We start from the raw sequence: 25,729 nt of genomic DNA, 5'->3' as shown, positions 1-25,729 counted from the left end.
TAAAGAAAAAATCTGTTGGAATTAAAACTAAATCAAATCAAAATAATATATATTTATAGACACTAATTAAAAGTAATTTTTAAGATTGACAAAGATATGTACAATATGTTTTAAATGGATAGAAATAAAATATTGTGTCTAGAAGCCTGAAAAAATATAAATGAATTCTATAATTTTTTTTCCCTTTTAGTTGGTACATGAATCTTATGAACTTAATTCCTAATTTGAAAATATTATAGAAAAAAGTTGTAGGAAAATAAAATTTGGTAATCAAATATCTATAAGTTTTAGGAGATCTTTATTTGATTTTGAGATTAAGTTTATCCCCTTAGATTGAAGAAGGGAGAATTATTTTGATGCATCAACCAAACTTCATATAAGCCAACATTGTAATCAAAAATCATATCACAAATGTTAAATGATTAATATTTTTTATATTTAAACCAAAATTAATTATTATTTTTTTACTAAAAATACTTAATTTTAATAGTCTTTTGATAGGTCTTTCTATACATAATCAGTTGTATATCAATAATAATTAAATAATTATATTATGCGTACATAAAAAATTAATTATTAATAAATTAATGTGTATAAAAATATATATTTGATATCTTATAAAAAAATTAGGAGTGTTCATAGATCGGATCCGATCCGCATATCCGCGGTGTTTATGCGAATCCGATCCAAAAATTGCGGATATGGATCCGATCCGCAAGACTTTCGGGTCGGATCCGCATATTCGCATATCCTCGAAAATAAAGAAATAAATAAATAAATATTTTTTTATGTTTTATTTCAACTAATAATTATCATATATGTTGTATTATTTTAATTTATTATTTAAGAAAAGTATGTTTAATATTATTTTAAGAGTAAATATATTTAAAAGAATAGAAAAAATGAATTTTATTGATATTTTTTATTAAAAATAAGCTTTTAAAAATATTTTTGTGTTTTGCGAATATATCCGATATCCGATCTATGTGCGGATCGAATCGGATCCAACCTTAAAAACTGCGGATATTGGATCCGATCCGATCCGATAATTTTAGTGCGGATCGGATCGAAATTTTGACCATATCCGATCCGATCCGCGTTCACCCCTAAAAAAAAATTATTATATAATTATAAACAAATTTGATTATTCGCTTAATTTTTTTACGAATTATTTAGTTAAAAAATTATGTGAAATAATATATACATTCATGACTAATTTTCATCGAATGAAATCATGGAATATCATTGGCAATGTTATTTGAAAAAAGGAAGTTTAGAATTATGCAGAGACCATAAAGTGTTAACATTTTCTTCATGAATCTTCTAAAAGAATAATGCCATCAATATCCATATATTACTCATAATCCTTTAATAGTTCTAGTGTTCAAAGGAAAACACCTATTTGCTTTTCATGATTAGAAGACTCACATTCCATCATGAAAGAAAAAAAATGTGATCATGCAAACAGGTAACTTATAAATATCTTTGTAACCAAAAAAGAAAAAAAAAATAAATCTAGTCCATTCAATGAACAAATTAATGCTTCTTTTTTAATTAAAAGAAGAGTACCCTACCCTGCTTTTGTTATCTTCCAATTCAAGTTTCCAAATGTTAGGTGCAAGTTAACAAGTTTCAACATCTCCAACCTTTTTTTTTTTCCCTGTATCAATCACATTCACACCTTCTACACTGATTTTTCACCTTACTCCTTTTGCTTTAGGATGAATTATTGATCAACTAGTTATCATTATAGATGTCTTTCCCTAATGTACTATATTATCATCTTCAATCTCTATATGTCATAATTCAGATCAAGGACAGCTTATTTTTATTGCAGCACCATCTTCTGGACAAAGGGTGAGTCTCTAAAGTCACAGGTTCAAATAGTAGATACCCTTTTCACACCATGTTCTGATCCTGCTTTTAGAAGAGATGAACTCGTTGATCACGGCCGAACCGATCTGAATTCAAGCCTTTGAAGATTGAAGTTTGAATCTTTTCTCAAATCCCATTTCAATGAGGAATCCAAAATTTCCATGCAGGGGAATGGATTATAGGCTATTATGCCTTCTAGCCTTTGGTGTTTGTTTGCTCTTGTTTGGAGCAATATTCTCAAGATTGAATCTTCAAATTCCAAATGGATCTTCCTATTCCAAAGTCACAAATAAGTTCAATAGTCCTAAAAGAGTTGTAAGAAAGGGTGAAGGGTACCCTCCAAGTTTTGCATATTGGATCATTGGCACAAAAGGAGAAAACAAGAAGATTTTGAGGCTTTTGAAGGCTATATACCATCCAAGAAACCAGTATCTTGTTCAGCTTGATGATGAATCCACTGAGTCTGAGAGAATTGATTTGGCTCTCTCAGTTAAATCCCATAGAGTTTTTGAGGCATTTGGGAATGTTGATGTTATTGGGAGTAGTTATGCCATTAATAGGATGGGATCTTCTTCACTTTCTGCTCCTCTTCATGCTGCTGCTATTCTTCTCAGAATGAACCAACATTGGGATTGGTTCATAACCTTGAGCGCTTCGGATTATCCTATAGCGACTCAGGATGGTACGTATTCACTAAGTTTTATTTACAACTGTTCAATAAAAAAAGATATTTTTCTAAAAATTTAATGACGCCTAAACAAGCACAGAAGATTTATCTTTTGATATACAGAAGACAGAATCTACTATGATTCATTGTAAACTTGTAATATGCAATTTGCATGCTTGTGATGATCTTCTTAACTAGTGATCAATTTTTGGTGCAGATATCCTTCATGCTTTCACATTCATGCCAACATATCTCAATTTCATTCACTTCACTAACAGGACACTTAGAAATGAGTATGTCATCACCAAATTAAGATCTAGATTATATTATTTCCTTAATTATGTACAACTTATCACTTAGCTATGATAAAATAATCTAGTGATTTCATCATAATTCATGATATGATGATGCAGGCAAAGAAACATGAATCAAATAGTGGTAGATCCAAGTTTACATTATGAAAAGAGCAGTCCACTCTTCTTTGCTGTTGAGTCCAGAGAAACCCCAGATGCCTTTAACATATTCCTAGGTCAGTCATATTGTTTTTAATCAAATTCTTATTATAATTTTAGACTTTGCAATTAATTTCCTATAACTATGTTGTATGCAAATATTTAATTTGAACTTTATAATTTGAACACTTTTGGTAATCAAGTTTTTTTACAGTATAAGTACATTTTAAGTAAAAAAAAAAAGTTCTAATTTAAATATTTTGTAATTAAGTCCTTATATTAAAGAATAAATTATATATTTTTTTTGCAAACATTTGTTTTGTATAAAATTTAGATTATAAAATTTTTAAACTTTAGTTGGAAAACTCTTGTATAGTATAGAGATTTGATTATAAATATTTTCTTATAAATTGATTATACAAATGTTAAAAATATAGATAAATATCTAATTGAAAATTGAGCGAAACTATAAAGACCTAGTTAATTAGAATAGTATTACCTTACTTACATCAGTAAATTATGATACAAAATGTATTTAAATCAAAAATGAAAATGTATCTAATAATAAAATTACATGATATTATTCGATAATGCTAAAGAGACTAAAAAAAAACAGCTATAACTTGTTTTATTTAGCCTTCATTAGTTATTACTAAAAGGGTAATGCTAGGTAGACAAAAAAAACAGCCAGAACTTGCCTTATTTAGCATTAATTAATTGTCGCAACAATTAATGAATGCTAAATAAGACAAATTATGGCTGTTTTTGGCTGATTTTCTTTTGTTACCAAATATTTCCGTTACTAAAATTAATAAAAGTAAAATAAGGTAAGTTCTGACTTTTTTTTGTCTAAACTTTTTTTGTTACCGAACATTTCAAATATTATTAGGTTCACCATGGGTGATCCTTACAAGAGAATTTATGGAATACTGCATCCAAGGTTGGGACAACTTACCAAGAAAACTACTAATGTTCTTCAGCAATGTGGCATACCCTCTTGAATCTTACTTCCACACTGTGTTGTGCAACTCAGCAGAGTTCCAAAACACAACATTGGACATTAATCTAAGGTACAGTCTTTGGGACACTGATCCAACTGAGTCCCAATTGCTTGATTTGTCACACTATGACACAATGCTGGAAAATGGTGATGCTGCTTTTGCAAGACCATTTGGTGAAGGTGATCTTGTTCTTGATAAAATTGATGATTTGATTCTTAATCGTTCATCTAATGGATTGGTTCAGGGTGAGTGGTGTTCTTCAAGCATAGAAGATGAGGCAGATTTAGTGTGTTCAATATATGGTAACATTGATAGTGTAAAGCCAAGTTCTTATGGCATTAAGCTTAAGACTATGTTAGATGAAATTGTGAATAATGGGGTATTTAGAACTAGATCTTGCCAATTCCACAAGATGGGGTGACATATTTTATGTTGCAATTTAAAATGTATGATTTTTTCATCACACATTAGGTTAACTATTGAGATGAATTTTTTCACTATGCTTTTTTAGGCCTTATCATATATCGGTTTTTTTTTTTTTTTCTACGGTATCCCCCAACCCGACAGGTTAAGGGCTAATCCGTCGCGGATCTGAGCTCTATTTAAGGGTCTGCTGCTGGCCAATGGGTTGCTGCATGCACAAGGCAAATTCGAACCCCGACACTTGCTTAAGCGGACGAGTGAGATGACCACTTGACAAACCCAAATTGGTTAAAGCGAGATCATATATCCTTATTCAACTAAAGTCTTATTTGTTAGGTCTTGGGCCAAAATAATGTAATTTGGGCCGACTAAAGTTTTTGTTTTTTGTTCCTTTCTTGGGCTTAGCCCCTTCAATCACAAAAAAAAAACAATTACAAACAAAAGATTAGTAGTGACCAATAAAAAAAAAGACTAATTAGAGGAAACTATGAAAGAATGAATATCTTACCTTAAAAAAGGAAAAATGAGTGAATGAAAAGCAAGATTTTCACCAATGAACTAGAGCTCAAATGACATAATCTCCTCTTAAGATCGAGTCTCATCGGTTGTAATTGATCCTAGCCGTTGCTGCAACGTGTGGTGTGTACCCAAAAAAAGAAAAGCGAAATTTTCAAAAGATCAAAATGGTTGGCAAGAAAAAACGAAAAAACGAAAAGGCCAAAATGCTTCCAAAACTCAACATGCATTCATGTTATAATCATATGATAACGATTACAATTGAAGTTGTCAACCTCGTATGCTTATAAGATTGTATAATTCAAAGAACCTCGTACTATTTATGTTATTTATTTGTTTAAATAACAATCAACATTCATTGAACATGTAGCGTCTACAATTCAAGCTTAAGTCTATTTGAAATATATCATTGGTATTATTATCAGACATATGTAAAATAAAAAAATATTACGTGGATATTAAAAATTGGTCGGTAAATAAGTCATTATGTATTTTTATATATTAATTCAGACATTTTTAACTAAATAATTAGCTATAACATAATCAAGTTTATCATAGTAGAATAATATTTTTTTACAATAGAATAATAAAAAATATAAAATTTTAAATATGTATTTCTATTATGATGACTAATTTTTTGTATATACATAACATATTTGGTATTTAAAATAATTGTCCAAAAAAATTAATTATTTTAATGGTTTTGTTATAGATCCAACCTTTTCAGTTAATAAAGTAGTAAATTAGTAAAGATTAAAGAGGAAAAAAGAGAAATTTAAAGAAAACAAAAAATGTTGATCGATTTGATAATTGATAAAAAGTTGGTTTCAAACTTTCAATATTTTTTCTTATTCAAAAGAGAAAATAAAAAAAATTTATAATCAGTTAAAGGTAATCTTGTAATATAATTAAGAAAAAGTATAGGGTACCAACATATTATCTACCAACTTCTGCCAACTCTTATTTATAATTGTGTTTTATAAAAGTGTGTTCGTAGATGTGTCTAATAATTAATATATTTTAAATACATATATAAAGAGACACATCCAGAAAATATATCTATAAAGACACTTCTATTAAACACGGCTATAAAAAAGATATTTTTATTAGACACATCCACGAACACACTTCCATGAAACACAATTATAAATAAGAGTTGGCAGAAGTTGGCAGATATACTGTTGATAACGTAGCGGAACCGATTAATTAACCCTTTAATCCTTACTAAAGATCAATGATGTGGTTGCAACTTATATAGAGATAGATATTAAGTTTATTAAAAATATCTGTCTTTAATTAAAGTATACAACCATGCATCTACAATCGCTTTAAAATAAGTTTGAAAAGTTTATAGCCATGGGTTGATGAATATTTTAAGGAGATTCCAAATTATGGTTAAGAATGAGCCATGACAACCCTAAACTATTTAAGCTATAGTTTAAAATTCAAATCCAAATAAAACATGTGGTTTAAACATAATGAATAATAATCCCATTTTGGGACAAGAAGAATCTACGTACTCATCAAAACCCACATATCTCGTTCTCTGTCTTCTTCTTCTTTCAAATAAATAATAGCTTTAAACCGCAACCACAATGGGAGCACTTTTTAGAAGCACATTTAGACCTCACATCTAAGCCCTCTATTATTTGTGTTACATGTTTATGAATAACCAACAATAGTTGTAGTGTATTTAATTTAACCTCATATTTTTATTCAGGTTGTTAGTTGTAGTGTATTATTATTTATTGCTCGGTAGAAATTGAGTTAGAAGTTGGGACCAAAATCACTGCGGAACCATATACGTGGTACTTTTGTAGTTGTGGTCTTAAAATGGTTTATATTCCAGCCACCTACTACATAGGAAGGTTATGCTACGGTAACGAATTAAATTAATTAATTAGTTCCACCTAATTAAACAAAAGTAGTTAGTTATCAGCTAAGTTAGACTAAATCCTTATAATCGTTTTAATCCTTCAAATTTAAATTTATTATAATGATTTTTGAGATCCAATTCCATGCACCATATTGGTAATTGACCTTTTTTAACGTTGAGTCAATGAACATAATGCTGAGATAGTTCTGACTTGTTACGTTAGACATATAGTTAAATAACTTTTTTTATTTTAGTTATTAAATAAGACAGAAACAATATGGTTTATAAAATGAAAAAGAGAGATATAATGATTTATACATTATATAAACTTTTTTTTCATTTCTCATTTTTTCTTTGCTTTAGTGCCTAAACGAAATGATGCTGATTAGTCATGTGTCAAGCTTGCTAGTAAATCAGAATTAATTCAATACTTGATTTGTTGATTTGGTATTAGAAAGGATTCATAGATTAAAATGGTGCTCAAAAATTAATTTCAAAGACTGGTATAAATCATTTTAAATTTAAAAGATTAAAATAATAAAAACTATAAATACGAGGAACATTTTAGAGATTTAGTCGCTAAATTATAACTATGAAAAAAAACAACTATTGTACATATATTTGTATAAAAATATATAGTAACTAATTTTAGTATATAAATAATATTTTTGTAATTTAAATTGGATATATCCATGGTGTTAGAGTTTAAATAGAGAAATATTTTTTTAATCAATATCAGCTTTTTTATTTTAAATTTTATTTAAAATCTATATTTTAAATATTAAATTCTACATTTTAAATTCTAATCTAAAATCTTAAATCCTCGACAAAAATAAAAGTTAAATAAATTATTTGCAATAAAAAAATTAACTATTTAAAAATTAATTTCCTATACTCCTAATTTTAATATAATTTTGTAAAAAAAAATTAAAAGGCTAATAAAATTTATTATTTTTAGACATTACTTTTAGTTATTAGTCTAATTTATTTAATCTAACAATATATTTTTAGTCTATACTTTTAAACATTACTAACAAACTACTCACTAAAAAAATAAATTCTACTAACCATTTGACATTCTTGTTTGTAAAATACTCTGCACAAATAATTCTGAAAGGATTTCGCTAGAGAGACAATGGACTATTTGTACAATGTGTACAATGGATTATTGAGTTATAAAATGAACATCTCTTATACTATCTAGAATAACCATCCGAGTATTAGGGATAATAAACATCTTTTCAAAAAATTAAATTGATTTTGGTGTTTGCCAAGGATCAAACTCTTGACCTTTCAAATCTAGAACTCTAATACCATATTATGATACCACTTATCCCAAAAGCTTTAGCTAATAGAAAAAGGTAACATTAATGATTATATCTCTAATACTCTCTAAACTTTCATTGTGCACATTGTATAAATATTCCATTAGCTCCTCATACTTTTCCATTCTGAAATGTACCTCACCAAAAACAAAGATATAAAGTTTGTTTTGTGGAGTTGAGATATTGTGGCTAAAATTTTTATATATGGATAATTTTAATGTGAAATACAAAAATATTTGATGATTTTGGTGTTCTACAGGGTTGTGGTAGTAGCACAAAACGTTACTAACGTTTTGTAATAAAAAATTTTTTTTAATCATCAAAGAACAAAACGTCACTGACGTTTTGTAATAAAAAAAATATTATTTTAATTATTAAAACACAAAACGTCGCTGACGTTTTGTTAGAAAAATATTATTTTAATTGAAGAAACACAAAACGTCATTGACGTTTTGTAAATGGCCATAGTTGTGTTCAACACACAATTTGGTTCATGATAAAGGATTTCACCTCTAGTAATACAATATTAAAAAGAAAAAGTTCAGATATTGTTGGTTCCTTGGATATGAAGTAGCACCTACCGATGCCTCATTTTCTTTGTTTGGTTTTTTAAATTGGAATTGAGAGACGTGCAGGCAGAAGCAACATTATCACTGGTTCGCAACGATTGGATTTATTTAAAGCCTGATAAAAATATATGGTTTATATAGACGACACAGTGATGAATAATAGCATATGATTAGATCCACCACCATGCCTCCAATGATTCTTTTTATCTTTAAACGCCAACATTTCAAATGAAGCAGAATTTCCCAGACATTATGTTGTCCTTATCATTTATTTGAATTATTACCCCACTTTCCCTACCATCTCTCTCGATTTGTTTCATTTCATAAACATGCATCAATAAAACTTGATCAATATGCATGTTACAATTGATACAAATTACATAAATATCTTTAGAAAAAATATTGTAAAATCATGCATATAATACTATTACATATTAATAATCTATCGAATTAAATGCAACTCTAAATATCAATTAAGTATTGATTGAACCCATGAAATTGTGGATCCAATTGGTACACGTTGGGTAAAATAGATTAATCAACCACCATGGCATTGGCAGCAATCCAAACAACGTATAAATTTTTTTAAAATGTTTTTAAAATGCCAGTATTTCAACTCTTTTAATAATTAATTTTAATTAATATATATTATATTTTTTTTTATAATTAAAATCACCCACTAAAGCACGCTATAATTTTTCTATAATTTTTCTATACTCACTTAAAAAGAACTTAGAAAATAGAAACATTTGAAATTCTTCGGTATACATTTTCTGTTTTTTCTAGACTAAACAAACTACATCAAGAGAAAAAGAACTTAGAAAATAGAAACATTTGAAATTCTTCGGTATACATTTTCTGTTTTTTCTAGACTAAACAAACTACATCAAGAGGATGATTTTTTTTTTCTTTTGTGCATTGTTTTACATCACCATCACAAATAAACTAAACTAAGGTGCTGAAATCAAATCTATTTCCTTGCTAAGACTAAAATGTTGTTCTCCTTCTTCTCCTCCAATAATGAGTAAACAACAACAACAATTGAGCTTGAAGAATACAAATAGAATATAGAATAGAATGTTAAGAACCAGCAATTTTGGTATTTTATAATCATTAATTGACCATCAATTATATTTTTAATGGTGTAAAATTATATCTAATAGTAAAAAATCACTCATTTTTCTTTTAATGATTAAATGTAGGCTAAAAAATACAAAAATTGCTGGCTCCTAGACTTTTTCCTTCCATAATTCTAAGACTCATCAGAGCCTTCTTGCAAATGGAAGAAGGGAGAAGTGGTTTGTTGTTGTTGGGAGAAGAAGAAGACACGTGAGAGCATGGCATATGCTTGGAGAATGAGCTTAGCTGGCACACCTGAGATCTCTTCCAATCTCCGCAGATTCTCGAACGTCATCCCACAAAATCTCAAACCTAACCAAAACGACGTCGCAGCACCCACCTTATACGGAATACCAACTCCCTTCCATTTTCTCACCCATACTCTCAACGCTCTGCACGCCACGCACGACACGCGTCTCCCCTCGTTTAATCCCAACCCTAATTCCTCGCTCCATTTCGCGAACACTGAATACTCTTTCGCCGACGCCGTTCTTACCTCATCGGAACCAGATCCACCGCCATTACTATTCTTCTTCTTGTTATTCCTCTGCCGCTTTTGCTTCGGCGTTGAAAAATCATCGTCGTCCGTCGTAACCGCCGAACCGGAAGAGGTTACCGTTCTGATTCTCTTTTCCGGCAAGTATTTTGTTCTGATCTTGTTGCCGGCGCGTGGCTCCGAGCTGGAAACGCATGCAGAGGAGGAGGACGAGGAAGAAGGAGGTGAAGAACAGAGGGAATTGTCCTCCTCCTCCTCCTCCTCCTCCTCGTCGGAGTAATGAATCTCCGTCGGGGAGCAGGATCGGCAGTTGGCGGCGGTGCGGCGAGACGAGGCGCCGGAGATGTGGACTCCGGCGAAGGAATTGCAGTTGAAACAGAGGAGGCGGCGGCGGTGGCGAGCGACGAGGAAGTTGGCATTATGAACGGTGGCGTCGCATTTCCAGCAAAGGAAGGCGGAGTCAGAGGCGCAGTAGAGAGAAGCTTTTTCCTTGCAGAGCTCACAAAACCTCTCCTTCATCTTCGTCAGAGAAATCGAAAAGACAATAAAGAAAGAAATTGCAGAGAAAGTCGGTGAGAGATGAATGCGTTAACAATGAGAATGAATGAATGTGGTGTTTATTATATAAAGGAATGAACTTGTATTAATATCCACATAAGCTCACATATTTTAATTTAAATAACCTTATGTATGTCACACTTTTTTTTTTTTTTTGAAGGGTCGTTATTTTTATTTCCATTTGTTTTATTTGTGGCTAGTAATATGTGGTGGTGAGCTAGGCATGGAAATTGAGATGCAAAATTGAACACCATAGAATGAATTGAAATGGAATATGAACACAAATTAAACCACCACTTGGCTTATTCTATTGCTAACTTGCATGCAAATTGCAAAATATCTCTTAATGCTTCTTTTCCACATGTTCGGTCATTATTAAATAATTCTATTTTAATTATATATTTGTATTAAAAATAATTTATTAATAATTGAAATTCTAGATTGACAATAATTACTTTTTCTTATTTTTATTTTATATTCAAATCATCATTAGTCAACTCTCTTTTTCTCTTGACACTAAAAAAAATGTGAACCTCCTAATTTATTTATTTATTTTCTGTATTTATATAAACATAAAACGTGGACACGTGGTTAACGTTAAATTACAAATATGAAAATGAGACACGTATATGAAGTAAGTTTACACAATTATCATTTTACTATATTAATATATTTAATTATGCAAAATCCTTACTACTTATGAGGCTCATTCTTCCTTATGGATCAAATTTAGGTTGTGTAAAAAAAAAAAAAAAAGGATAAGAAAACGAATTGATTGAAATTATGATGATGATGTGATATGAGGGATTGATCTCTCTTACCTCATTCTCACATGCTACTTTCTCTTTCTCGTGCCTTTTGTTCTCATTCTATAAACCTCGTCTCTCTCGAACCTTTTCCTTTTTATTTTTATTTTTCATTCTCAAAAGGACTAATTTTTTTTTATATACGAAAAATATATTAATATTTTTATTGAAAATGATATTATTTAGTGTAATTATAGATAAATAAATTTTGTAAATAAAAAATTAATAGAACATATAAAATATGTATTAAATATATATCATCATTTTAATAATACACAAAATATATATTAGATACGTATTAACATTCTAGTCAGTACATATTTTATGTATATCTATAATATAATATTATATTTTAAATATTAATATTTAATTAAAATACTAACTTTATCTCCATATTAAAAAAAATTTTTGTTCCAAAAATATATTTTGATTATTTATTTCTTTTAATACCGCTTTTATTTTTGCACCGTCAAATATTATTTCACATGTTCAAACTGCGGTGAATATCGAGATTATCCTTAGATTGAAATTTTTTTTAAGTATATATTTTTTCTTTCAACCATATATGTGCAAAAAAAAAATAATTATTCATATAAAATATAGTTAGAAATATATAAAATAATATATATAATAGTGGATTTTACTATAATATATTACAATAATTATAATAAATATTTAAATATTACTAATTAAAATGATATTTTTTTATATTTTCGTAATATTTTTTAACCAATACTTTTTGAATAGTATTATTTAAAAATAAAAAAATATTACTTTAATATTAATAATATTTGTTAAAATTCTATATTCAGTATAATCACCATAATATAATCATACATTTATACTAAAATGACCTACATAAAATATATATATATATATCAATATATAATGATAATTTAATAATTTATTTTTAATATACATATAATTTTTTATTTCTCTTACTTTATTTATATTTTTTTCCTTAAAATTATTTTATAACTTGCCTCATTTTTTTATTAATGTTATTTTAATAGTAAAATGTTGATGTGGTTAATGAGATGATAAGATTAATAATGGCATATATGTAAATCTAAAATACAATTTAAACGTTTACATTATTGATGGTAAAAGAGAAATACATAAAATTTCAAAATTCAAGATTTCTATTCTAGAATTATAGTAGAATATTAGAAGTGGTTGGTTTTGGTTGAAAGTGGGAAAAATATCTGGTTGAGCTGAATGGATCATAGGGCACTTCTCCACGTGGAACCATTCAATTTCCTCGTCATCATTTCAAATTTTCAATCACGTCACCATTCCCATAAATCAAACAGATCTTTCTTTCAAAATGAAAATGACTTATGTTGGTGATATTTTTTTACATACATATACTTATGCGGCTAAAAAAATTTGATACGGAAGTAAAATGAGTGATATATTTTAATATAGTAATTTTTTGTGTTTTTTAAAATTGTAGGAGTATACAAAAGTTGAAAAAAATTCAGAATGCACAAATCAGAGGATTTAATTTGTGTTAAAAAAATTGAAAAAACTCAGAGTGCATAAATTGGACCATGTGAGTTGTTTGATTTTAAAATTTTGCTTAAGAAATCGCATGATCCGACTTGTGGTTGGGTAAATATGATTTTCGGAAGCTAAAAAACGGACCATCCGAGTTGTTTGTTGTTGTCAATTTTTTTATGAAATGGAATATCAAACGCAATTTGGACTATCCGTTTACTGATAGAGAACTCGCATGGTCCGAATTCTGTTCCACTGACACCACATGGCTGTGAAATACCTGTATTCCCCATATCCGAGTCCAACACTATTTTTACTTTCATATTCAAATTAAAAAGTGTACTTATGCACACATATATATTACATATATATTCTTAGGATATTTTTTAAGAAAATGTTTTTGAAAATTTTGATAATGATTTATTTGCCGTAACTATAACCTCTTTTTATTTATAATAATATCCTTAAGCCAATAATAGACCATAAGTTATTAAAATATGTGTAGTGTGATGTATAGATATTATTTAATAATTTATCCCATATTATCTTTTTAAAAAAATGATGGCTTTGTATAGTAGTGTCACAAGTAATCATCATAACTTAATAATTCAATTTACAAAAAGTAAAGGTATAATGATTTTGTTCTGTGAAATTTTTTTTTTAACTTGATTTTTCTCTTCTTCTTCATTTTTTGGTATATATGTATATTATTCAATAATTTTAGGGGCCTTATTAAAAAGACCCTTCACCAAACATTTAAAAAGTAAACAAAAAAGAAAAGGTTCGAATGCCTTTAAAACATATTCTTATATATATGTTAGTATATTCTCCCTCTTTTTCCTTCAATTTTGGTTCATGTACGTACCAAAACATAAATTAATTAATTAAAAAATGAAACCATTGATTAACTAGTTATAATTCATAAATTCAAACTAGAATACCATTTTTTATATTTTACTTTTAATATTAAGAGCTTATTTGGGTGAGTTTCTAAGAAAAGATATTTTTTTGAGTTATCTTTTTTTAAAAGATCTTATAAAAAAATAAAAATAATTTTATGTTTGAATATCTCATACAAAAAGATCTTTTTATCTATTAATTATGTTTGGGTATAACAATATAAAAATATTTTTTTGTTTATTTATTACATAATAAACATCTTTTTTAAGAGAAAAAAATCTTTTAAAAAAAGATGTAAATTACAGTTTTTCAAAAAAAGATATTTTTTTTTTTTTTAGTGCTTTTACTTTTATTACTAAAAATTTGTCAAACACACAAAAAAAAATAAAAAAATCTTTTTTTATTAATTTTTTTTATCAAAATAATAACGTTCAAATAAACACTAAAAGTTTTAATAAGATAGCTTGTTATTATTTTCTTCATTCTAATCATATAATAAAAGCAGATCGTGCAGACCTTTATTTTTTTCTTTAGTCAGAACATACCTTTCATCAATTCATGTATCTGTTACTATTATTATATATTCATTACATTTAATATTATTTAATTATTCTAATAATTATTAAAAATAAAAAAAAGTTAAATTACTTTAAACTCTTTTTTTTGTGTCTTTTCAAACATTTTTGAAACATAGCAAAGTTAAATCCATTTATGGTGATGTTGAAGCAAAATAACAAAAATGTCCAAAAACGTAGATAGTAAGGTATTGTCCAAAGCTACGTCTTTCTACAAAATCATAAAGGTTTTAGAATTTGAAACCAAGAAAATGAGAATGGAGGCTGCGATAGGAAGCAAAAGAAATGGAAGTGGCACCAAACAATATGAGTGACGTGTCACGATGTTAAAGGACCGTAATAAATAAGTGAGCTACGAGGAACCACAGAATGAAATAGAGTGGTAATTAACCACACAATAAATAAAGTGGTGTAAGATTGGAAGGTGTTGATTCTTCAATGAAATTTAAGCCATGCATGTGTCACTCATGAAAACCATTTTGCGGTGGTTGATTCAATAAATGACTCATTTTTGGTGGAACAACATTTTGTTCTTTGTTTAGAGTAAAATTCAAAAACAATTTTTGACGATTACTTCAAAAGATAATGTGATTTTTGACAAAAAAAAAATTTTAATCCAGCTCTTGATAATTATTTCAAAAGAATAACAAGGTTTTTGTGCAAAAAAAAAATCAATATTATTTCTTTTAACATAAAAGCTAATCAGTCTCAAAAAAAAAATCAAAAGCTGAATTAAGTGTTTTTGTTTAGGATTTCGTTGTCCTTTCGAGATAATTATCAAGGGTCGGATAGATATTCACTATTTTGTTTATAGATAAACTTCATTCCAATAGTATTATAGATTTAGTTCATTTGTATCTTAAATTATATGTCAAGATTATAACATAAAAAAAATTTTATTGAAAGAATTATATTAGATATATATTAAAACTAGTTATTAATATAAAATGTATATTAAAAATAAATTAAATTTTATATATATATATATATATATATATATTAATAATTAATTTTAATATATATTTAATATTTTTTATAAAAATACAAAAAATTTAATTTTTTAATTAATTTATTTTATATTTATTAAAAGAATAAATTTTAAATTTTTATTAATAGTAATTTTAATATATGTGCCTTTAGGATTTGTTTGGTTAGTGTCTATGTCTATAAAAAACATGGACACAGTTACACACACGCCCCATGTTTGTTTCGTGAGATATAAAAATGCAGAGACACGATTACACATAGAGATACACAAAATACGTGTATTTTGTATTTTTCTAAAATAATGAGACACGATGAGACACAATTTAAAATTTATTTTTTGACAAATTTATTCTTAATATTTTTTTAAAATTCTAATTTTGTCCTTATTTATTTAACCTTTTTAATCTTCTTCTTTCATACTGCCTCAGCCTCCTTCTTCTTCTCCTTCACACGCTTTCATCTTTTACTGTTGCAATTTTTTTTTTCATCCTCCACTGCAGCTACTTTCCTCCTCCCTTGACCCTCGAATCTAGCCACAAAACTTCTTTTTTCTTGAATCGGACCTGCAAAACTTCTCTTGTCTCCGTACGTCTTTTTTGGCAGCCATAGATGTCTTCGTGTCGCTCCATTCTCGCCATTGCAGATTGTCGTTGCCACGGGTCTCATTGCGTCACCGCCATAGGTCTCATTACTTCACTATCCCCATTTTTCATATCTATTCCAGCTTCCTCTGTTTTTTTTTTTATCTGCAGTTTCTCATCACCTTTTTCTTTATTTTCGTCACTTTTCTCGACCCTCAACACATCCCTCTCACTTTTATTTCTATTTATCTTTTAATTGCGTATCAGTTTTTAATTTTTAAAATATAATTATTGAAATTCTTCGTTCTATTTCAATTTTTAATTTGAATTGTTGAACTAATAATTAAATTTTTTTATGATATTGATTTGAATTGAGATTAAAAAATTAGCATTGGTGTTAGAAATAAGTGATAATGATAATGGCAATGATGATTATGTTTAAGATAAAATAGACATTTGAATTAGATAATTGTATCTTGTGTATCATCACCAAACATTATAATAAAATTTGTGTATATATGTGTCTATATCTACTTATGTATTTATGTTTATGTCTTTGTATCTAAAAGACATCAACTAAACACAGCCTTATAGCACAAGTTAATTAAATTATTAAAAAAATTATATCTAAAATTTGAATTTGAGGTCGTGACATTAAAAATATATATTGTCATACTTTTATTCAATGCAACCATATATTATATAGAAATGGGTAAATAGTTAAATTCGTCCCTAAAAGATTATTTGATTTTTAAATTGGTTTTTGAAAGATTTTTTTTAATCAAATTCGCTCTTCAAATATTTTAAATTAATCACATTAGTCCTTCAGTCATTTTTTTGTTGACGGCGCCAAAATTTGTTAATACGATACGTTAAGTGATATTACAACACACAAATAGGAGTCTTAATTGACTATTAATATGATAAGATCGAATCAAAACATAATTGAGAGGATAACTTGATGTATTAGAATTTCTCAATTTGAGATTTATTTGATCTAATTTCATAAACTTATCATATTAGCTACCAATTAGGACTACTAAGTGTATATTGTGGTGTCAATTAACGTGTCATATTAACAAATTTGGACGCTATTAGTAACGAAAGGACTACAATGACTAATTTAAAGTTTTTGGATGACAAATTTAATTAAAAAACATTTTCGAAAACAAATTTAAAAAATAAATAATTTTTTGGAGACTAATTTAACCATTTATCCTATAAAAATGTATGAATGAATGAATGACTTTTGAGGTGGACCTTAGTGGTGAAGTGCAACCATGGTTTTGAAAATCGAATCGGACCGACCAATCGAACCGGTTCAAATGGGAATTGGCGATACAAACGGTTCGGTCCGTTGTCTATAATCGCTGGAGGAAAAATCGTTTAAGAACTGCTAAATCGGCTGAGAACTGGACGGTTGGACCGAACCGGTAACCAGCTAGTTCGAATAAAACAACGCCGTTTTTTTATTTGTAAAAAAAAAAAAACAGAAGTAGATCCATTCGTGAACCAACCCCCCCTTCTTCCCCCAATCATTCACTCATTCGTCACTCCTTAGACTGGAGAACTCTGAAGCAAAGGGAACCCTAGCCCTTCATCGCCGTTGCCGTTCCCAGGTCTTCAGCGCTGTCGTTTCTTCCTCTTCTCCGTGTCTGGAACCCAATAGCTCAGCACATCGTCTTCATCTTTGCTGGCTTCTCGACATGGAACTCAAGTTAGTGGCTTCTCGTCTTCATCTTCACTGAATGTTCGGTCATCTTGTTGGTTTGAAGTTCTGAAATTGTTGTTCTTCGGTCTTCTTCTTCAATGTTTGTTCCATTTTTCTTCAATTCTTCTTTTTCGATCTTGGTTTGAAGTTTGGTTCTGAATGTTTTGTAAATTGCAATTACTCTGCTTGTTTCTTTGTTTCCCTCTCTTTCCACTATTGTTCTGGTTGAAACACTTAATTGTATGGTTCGGATTGCTCTGTTACTCTGTTAAATCATGAGTATTAAAAGAAATTTACTCTGTTATATATATCATTTGTATCAACCAGAACACCTAATACAGTAACACTTACTCTATTACTCTATTTTAGTGTTTTCTAATTGCTCGATAGTTCTGATAGTGTTTTACTGGTTTACCAGTTGCTGATGGCTCCTAATTTGTTTGTTGCAATATTGTTGAATGCTATTGGCAGAATTTAGATATGGTCTTGTTGACGATTTTTTATTTTTCATTGTGCTGTGGCTGTTTTTAATTTTGTATCTGTTTTATTAATTTCAGTTATGGATAATAGTATTAATCAAGAAGCTATTGCTTATAATAATGCATCTGTGAATAATAACTTGCCTGTAAATCCTCCTATTTCGAATGATGCTGGCATGCTGCTAATCCTAATCCCCCTAGTACTAACGATAATCAGTCACAAGGTTCTTCTAACTTACAAGGAAAAACATATTTAGTTTGAAAATATGTTGCTCTACAAATAGTGAATGAAAAATCACAATATCAATGTTTATTTTGTCTACAAGTTTTCAATGGAGGCGAAATTCACAGGATGAAGAAACATCTAGCAAAGATTACTAGAGATGTTAAAAAATGTCCTAAAATTTCTTATGATGTGGAAAAACAGATGGAAAATTTGTTGAAAGAAATTCAGACCAACAAAAACAAAAGAAAAGTAAGTTTTAGTGAATAGGGTGGTGATGAGGTAGAGGATGCAATTGATGAAGCAATAGCTCAAGAAGAACATCAGCGTACTTCGGGTTAACAAGTGGTTGGAGGCGATCCATAAAAGAAAGTCAAAGTCATTCCTCCTATGTTTGCACCAAGAACAACTCCAGGAGCTCAACCATGTCTTAAAAGTGTTTTACAAAACAAAGAGGCAATACACGAGGTTGATAAACGGTTTGCTCGGTGGCTTTTGGATTGTGAAATTTTATTTAATACTGTGATGTCACCATTTTTCCAAGATATGTTGGATGGTGTTGCTGGTATTGGACCTAGTTACAAGGGTCCTTCTTATGATAAGTTAAGGGTTCACTTGTTGGCTTATCTTAAAAGAGAATGGCAAATGCTAGTTGATAGTTATAGGTGTGCATAGAAAGAAACTAGAGGTACCCTCATGGCTAATGGTTGGACAGATCAAAGACAAAGAACATTAATCAATTTCCTGATGTATTATTCTAAAGGTTTGTGCTTTGTGAAATCAATAGATGCTTCCAGTATCCTAAAAAATGCTTCACACTTGTGTAATTTGTTTTCTAGGGTGATTGAATGAATTGGCCCTAATGATATTGTGAATGTAGTGACCGATAATACGGCCAATTATGTTGCTGCTGGTAGGCTTATCAATAAAAAAATGATAATATCTATTGGTCACCATGTGCTGCTCATTGCCTTAATCTTATTTTAAAAGATATAAGCATTATGGCGCATATTTCTAACCTTGCAACACGTGCTTCATATATCACAGTATTTGTGTACAATCATATGGTTTTTTATCTTGGCTAAGAAAAAGACTTGATTGGATAGAAATTGTACGTCCTAGTGCAACCTATTTTGCAACTGTGTTTATCACATTGAAGAGCATCTTTGACCGTAAAAATAATTTGCAAACATAGATTGTAGATTCATTTTTCACTGGTCACAAATTAGAAATGAGTGCTACTGGTAGAGCTGTGAGTGCTATTATTTTGGATTGTAAATTTTGGAATGATTGGTTTACTGCATGTAAACTTGTGGGCCCTCTGATTAAATTGCTGAGGCTTGTTGATGCTGATGACAAACCATCTTTGGGATATGTTCATGAAGGAATGCTAAGGGAAGAATATACAATTAAAGAGATGTTTAAGCAAAACAAGACTACATATCAGCCGTACACAGATATTATCAACTCAAGATGGGACATGCATTTGAAGAAAGATCTTCATGCGGCAGCTTACTTCCTGAATCCTTCATTCTTTTTTAATGAAAATTATAAAGAAGCACCTAATGTTATGCGAGGTTTGCTTGATCTTGTTACCTTGTATTGCAAGTGTAACAATTTAGATTCAGTTGAGGCAATAAAAGAAATACATTTATATAGAAATCGAAAAGAAAGCTTTGATAGACCAGAAGCTATTCGAGCTGCATCTAAACTTAAGCCTGGTAAGAATATTTGAATATTTGTTTAACTAATAGTAACTTGTTTTATGCTTATGTTTTTAATTGATAACTTCTAATATGTTATGTTTTTATGATTGGTAGATGAATGGTGGAGGTTATTCTGTAGCTCTGCTCCATGTTTACAAAAGATAGTTGTTCGCATTCTTAGTCAAGCATCTGCTTCTTCTGAGTGTGAGAGAAATTGGAGTCCTTTTTACCAGATTCATACAAAAAGAAGAAATAGATTGGAGCATGATAAACTGAATAACATTGTTTATGTTACTTATAATTTGCGTCTTAAATCCATGTAATATATGTTTCATGAAATATCATATTGTTTCATACGTAATCTTTATCATAACAAATTTGTAAATTATTAATTCTTCATATATTGTATTTAACATTTTAGGAAGGAAAAAAAAAGAAAGCAAAAGATACAATATGATCCAATTAATTATGAAAGCATCAGTCTAGTTGACTTTTGGGTGATTGAAGAGGTTGTAGAGAAAGAGCCTGATCTTCCTAGTAATGTGGATGACTTATTGCGTGAGTATAGTATTATAGTTTATTTTCTAATGATTTATAGAATGTTTTTAGTTTATAATATAATGATAACATGTGTATTTTATTAGGTGAAATTGATGCTGATTTATATCAAAGTGGCGGTGGTAGCAGTGGTCTTTATGCTGCATCGATCTTTTGATTCTTCTGCTCAAGAGGGTGAAAATGAATGTGAAGATGATCTCACCGAAGCAAATTTGCAATAAGTTCTTGCGGATTTTGATGATTGATAAATCATGATGTTGGGATTTAATATTTAGATATGCTTTTTTATTATTTAATTTTGAACTTGTATTTTGATAAAATTATATAAATTTTGTTGATGATATTTTATGTAGTGTTTTAAAGTTCGAAGATATTTTAAGATTTATATTAAACTATAATTATATTTTAGGATATTTATTTATAATTTATTTATTATTCTATTTTAAAACAATTTTTTCGGTTAAATCACCACTTGAACCGATTAAACCAATAAATCAATAAACTATAACTAAAACAGTTTGATGACCAGTCCAATTTTTAGAAGCTTGAGTGCAACATAATACTAGTCATAGGTGGGGACAATTAAATTCTATAATACGATATGCTACTAATAATAATAATATATGTGTATGAATGACCTCATGTTTAGAGGCAGATCAATTATTGAAGCCACAAATTAAAACCATATATAGGCTTTTAGTTTTTTGGAGAAGGAAAATTCTCTAGTACTTCTTCCCTTTCATGATATCCCCGTGAACTTATTAGAATTTTTCATTTTCAGGTTAATAATTACTTGTTTTTTTTTTTTTTAAATAAGAATACAAACCAAACAAATTCTTAGTTTTTTGCAAAGCAAACTTTATCTATAACATACATTCGGAGGTTAGACACCAAAAAAAAAAAAAAAAATCGGAGTTTGAATATTATAATAGAAAAAGATTTATATCATCTCATATCTTAAAAGTCTATCTCTTTTCCTAAATATATTGGTGGTGGCGTTGTTTTAAAGAACGTATAGTTATAGCATATTAGAATTTTAATAAAAAAGTATATATAGTAGCAAAAGAAAGTTATATCTATAATTTTAATAATTTATTAGCAAAAGAAAGTTATATCTATAATTTTATATTCAATAAGATTTTGCTAGCCTTTTTTTAGAGATCATAATACTTTTAATTTAACTAAAAGATAATGTTAGAAAGTTAATATTTTTAATAAAAGATAAATAATATTGACTTAAATGCAAAATTAATACAAAACTATTAACCATTTAGTATTTTTCTGAATAAAAATTATTGTACTTACTTAATTCTGGACAGAAATGATAATTTAATTAGGAACATATTCAAGTGACATCACATTTTAATAAAATTATATAAGTGATGAATAGATATAATAATAATACAATATTTATTATCAATAAATTATAATTCAAATGACATAAATACTCTCTCTTCACATAAAAATCTCATTTATTTATGGATGTTATATGGCAGCAAGATCTACTTTATATTAGTATTTCAATTTATTGTGCGGTGAAAATTGATGTTCTAATATATATGTTTTGCATTCTCATATCAACATGCACGATGCTCTTTAAGTTTATTTGCTTGAAATATATTAGAGCTAGAGAACATTAGATATAAATAAGTTAAATATTATAATTATAGAGAGAATAATATACATAAAAATAAAATAATAGTTAAAATGATGTAATTATATAATAATATTTAAATTTTATTAAGTTGTGTGTTTTAACTCTAATTTATGCTCCACATTTATTATTTAAGCAAGTTTAATGAAAAATTTTAATTTAAATTAATAAAATATTTTAAAATAATTTTTTTAAAAATTAATTATTCTAACCAAATAGTTAAAAACTATAAATATATATTTTTTCAAAGGATTGGTTGGATGAGAATTAAAATTCTAGGTTTTTATTTTTTATTCTCTAATATTTCAAATCATCACATGCATGTAGGGAAGATACCTAAATCCTATTGTTCACATTTATCTAATCATAACTAAAAATAATAAGATATGTTAAAAAAAACGTGCACTAAAAAGTTAGAATAAAACTCTAAATTATATATACACTTAAACAAGATGCAAATGAATAGACTTATTTTAGATAATATCTTAATTGTCCACGAATATATGTACTATTTAAAAAATAAGAGAAGTGGGACAGAACATGAGATGACTATTAAACTAGACATAAGCAATGCTTATGATAGGGTTAAATGGCATTTTTTTATGGTATATTATGGATAAGCTGGATTTTAATGCTAAATGGATTAACTGGACTAAGGAATTGGTAACGACTGTTTCTTATTCTGTCGTTGTGGAAGGTCAACCTTTTGGCTATTTTAGGCCAAATAGGGGCATCCGACAGGGTGACCCCCTATCTCCATATTTCTTTCTTTTTTGTGCAGAAGGGCTTTCCTTCTTGCTACACAAGGCAGAGCAAAACAGATTAATTCAAGGAGTTTAGGTTCATCAGAGATGCCAAACAGTTAATCACCTTTTGTTTGCTGATGATTCAATCTTTTTTTGCAAGAGCGCACCTAATACAAGCCAAAGTATTCTAGAATTGCTAGAGATCTATGCGGATTTCAGTGGGCAAAAAGCCAATTTGAATAAGTCGGCTATCTTTTTCAGTCACAACACACCTCAGAAGACAAGACTAGCAGTTGCTCGGACACTAAATATTGAACATATCGGAGCACAAGACAAATACTTGAGACTGCCCTCTATATAGTTCAAAAATCAAAGAAAGCAACATTTGGAGCTATCAAGGATAAAGTCCAGAAGAGGATTATGGGTTGGAAAAGAAGTCTATTGTCATCAGGTGGCAGGCACACGCTATTGAGAGTGGTGGGGGAGGCGATTCCTATTTATACACTCTCTTGTTTCAAGCTCGCGGACACGCTGTTGACTGAGATTCATAGCATGCTCTCGCAATTTTGGTAGGGTCAAAAAGGCGCAGAACGAAGAATGGTTTGGATTAAATGGGACACAATGACGAGACCGAAGAAAGATGGAGGGATGGGGATCAAGGACTTAAGGGCGCAAAATTTGGCTTTATTGGGCAAGTAATGTTGGCGTCTAATGAAATACCCTAATTCTACTCTATCAAGAATGCTCAAAGCTAAATATTTCAGATATACAGATTTCCTACATGCAGAGATAGGAAGCGTACCGTCGTGGGGCTTGGAGAAGTGTTCTTGAAGGGCGCAAGGTGATCGAGAAAGGCTTGTTATGGAAAATAGGCTCTGACACTGATGTTCGCATCTTCCATGACCCACCCTGGCTCCCACCACCAGTGCCCCTTAATGTCCCTCAAAATGCACTGACAATCCCGCCAAATCTGCAAGTGTATTACGTTAGTGCGTTACTAAATCCTGATAGAAGTTGGAATAGAAATCTGATTGAGTCGATTTTTTCAGTTGATATATAAATCCTGATAGAAGTCTTATCCTGGGCAGCGGCTCAATTCGACGGTAGACAAAAGACCCTCCTCATAGCGGCGCTGTGTTGGAGCACTTGGAAAGCGAGAAATCGGTGTGTTTTTTAGAAGGTAATAAGCCCGGCACTAGAGATAGTGAAAGAAGCCAGCAATTTAGTGCGTGAACTCGTGAGCCATACGTGATAGATGCTGATAATTTTCTTTACTTTTACTTTACTATTCTTTAAGTTCTTAGTCTTTCGGTCACAGTTAGTAATAAATGAAAATACTCAATTCTTTTATACTTCCTTATGAAAACACTTTTATTTTATATTAATAAAATAACATTTATCTTTGAGAAATGCAAATGAACTTAAAAAAAACTTAAAAGTAACAAAATAACTAAAAAAAATCTAAAAGATAATAATAATAATAATAATAATAATAATAATAATAATAATAATAATAATAATAATAATAATAATCAAATTCCTTTACACTTACAATCAGAGTGAGATTACAGAGATTCTACAAATCTCCACCTTGAAGGGGTAGATTCTCAAGCTACGTGCACATTCAAATCCATCTATTTTTCATTTTGCTCGGAAATACAAAACAGAATTTGTTAGCTTCTGTTAGGAAGCTAACTGCATTAGCTAATTATTTGGAAAAGTAGCTATACTAGAGTATGGAAGAGATATTACCAACATTGTGATGGACAGATTTTATTAACCAATAACTATAATTAAGGTTATATATTAAATAGTATTATAAGAATTAAAATATATAATTATTTAAATTTAATATATATTTTATTTTATTAATTAAGTACTCTTTAAGTACTCTCATCTATATAGATTATTAAAGTATATTTATTAAGATAAAAGTATCTCGTAAATAAAATTGAAAAAAAAAAAAACGAGTCTTCATCTCAATCATGACAATATTACATTATAGGAACACATTAACAGTCTTCAAGAGCAGCAAGTTACTCTACTCTACAGTAATATTATTTCTGTCACCACGATGAGCAATCACTTCGAATTCGTGTGGAAGTTTCTCGTCAACTTGATCCAGATGTTCAGGAATCAGGATATTCAGTTAGATTCATCCCAACAAAACTAATCCTATCAATCTATTTTATTTCACTCATCAACAAATAATTTGTGTGTATTTTAATCCGTGTAGAAGCATTATGCATGGAAGCCTCCCGTCAACAGGATCTAATTCGTCAGGATATTCGGTTACATCTATCCCAACAAAACTAACCCTATCAATCTATTTTTGTATTTCACTCATCAACACATAATTTGTGTGTATTTTATCTTATTAATTAGGAACTCCTGAAGTATTCTAATATATATAAATTAGTAAAATA

The 25,729-nt window shown here is 28.9% G+C and overlaps 3 protein-coding genes across 3 annotated transcripts; 2 read left to right on the top strand and 1 right to left on the bottom strand.

The window, feature by feature from the left end:
• Positions 1–1,667: 1,667 nt before the first annotated feature.
• On the top strand, positions 1,668–4,492 carry LOC107619641 (beta-glucuronosyltransferase GlcAT14C). The gene is made up of 4 exons (XM_016321937.3): positions 1,668–2,557; positions 2,760–2,835; positions 2,956–3,071; positions 3,884–4,492. The coding sequence occupies exons 1-4, from the start codon at positions 2,017–2,019 to the stop codon at positions 4,414–4,416; spliced, it is 1,266 nt and encodes a 421-aa protein (XP_016177423.1). The 5' UTR covers positions 1,668–2,016; the 3' UTR covers positions 4,417–4,492.
• Positions 4,493–9,777: 5,285 nt separating this feature from the next.
• Positions 9,778–10,946, bottom strand: LOC107619312 (uncharacterized). The gene has a single exon (XM_016321569.3). It carries the CDS (start codon positions 10,836–10,838, stop codon positions 9,957–9,959), a length of 882 nt encoding a protein of 293 aa, XP_016177055.1. The 5' UTR covers positions 10,839–10,946; the 3' UTR covers positions 9,778–9,956.
• An 8,924-nt stretch (positions 10,947–19,870) lies between these two features.
• Positions 19,871–21,060, top strand: LOC107614705 (uncharacterized). Its single transcript, XM_016316849.2, has 3 exons — positions 19,871–20,360; positions 20,460–20,549; positions 20,990–21,060. The coding sequence occupies exons 1-3, from the start codon at positions 19,871–19,873 to the stop codon at positions 21,058–21,060; spliced, it is 651 nt and encodes a 216-aa protein (XP_016172335.2).
• Positions 21,061–25,729: the final 4,669 nt, after the last annotated feature.

This window comes from Arachis ipaensis, chromosome B9 (genome assembly GCF_059453495.1).
Source record: "Arachis ipaensis isolate K30076 ecotype BB chromosome B9, ASM5945349v1, whole genome shotgun sequence".
In the NCBI taxonomy this organism is placed as follows: Eukaryota; Viridiplantae; Streptophyta; class Magnoliopsida; order Fabales; family Fabaceae; genus Arachis; species Arachis ipaensis.
The sequence above is the reverse complement of the archived record's forward strand: the minus strand, read 5'-3'. Positions and strand labels throughout refer to the sequence as shown.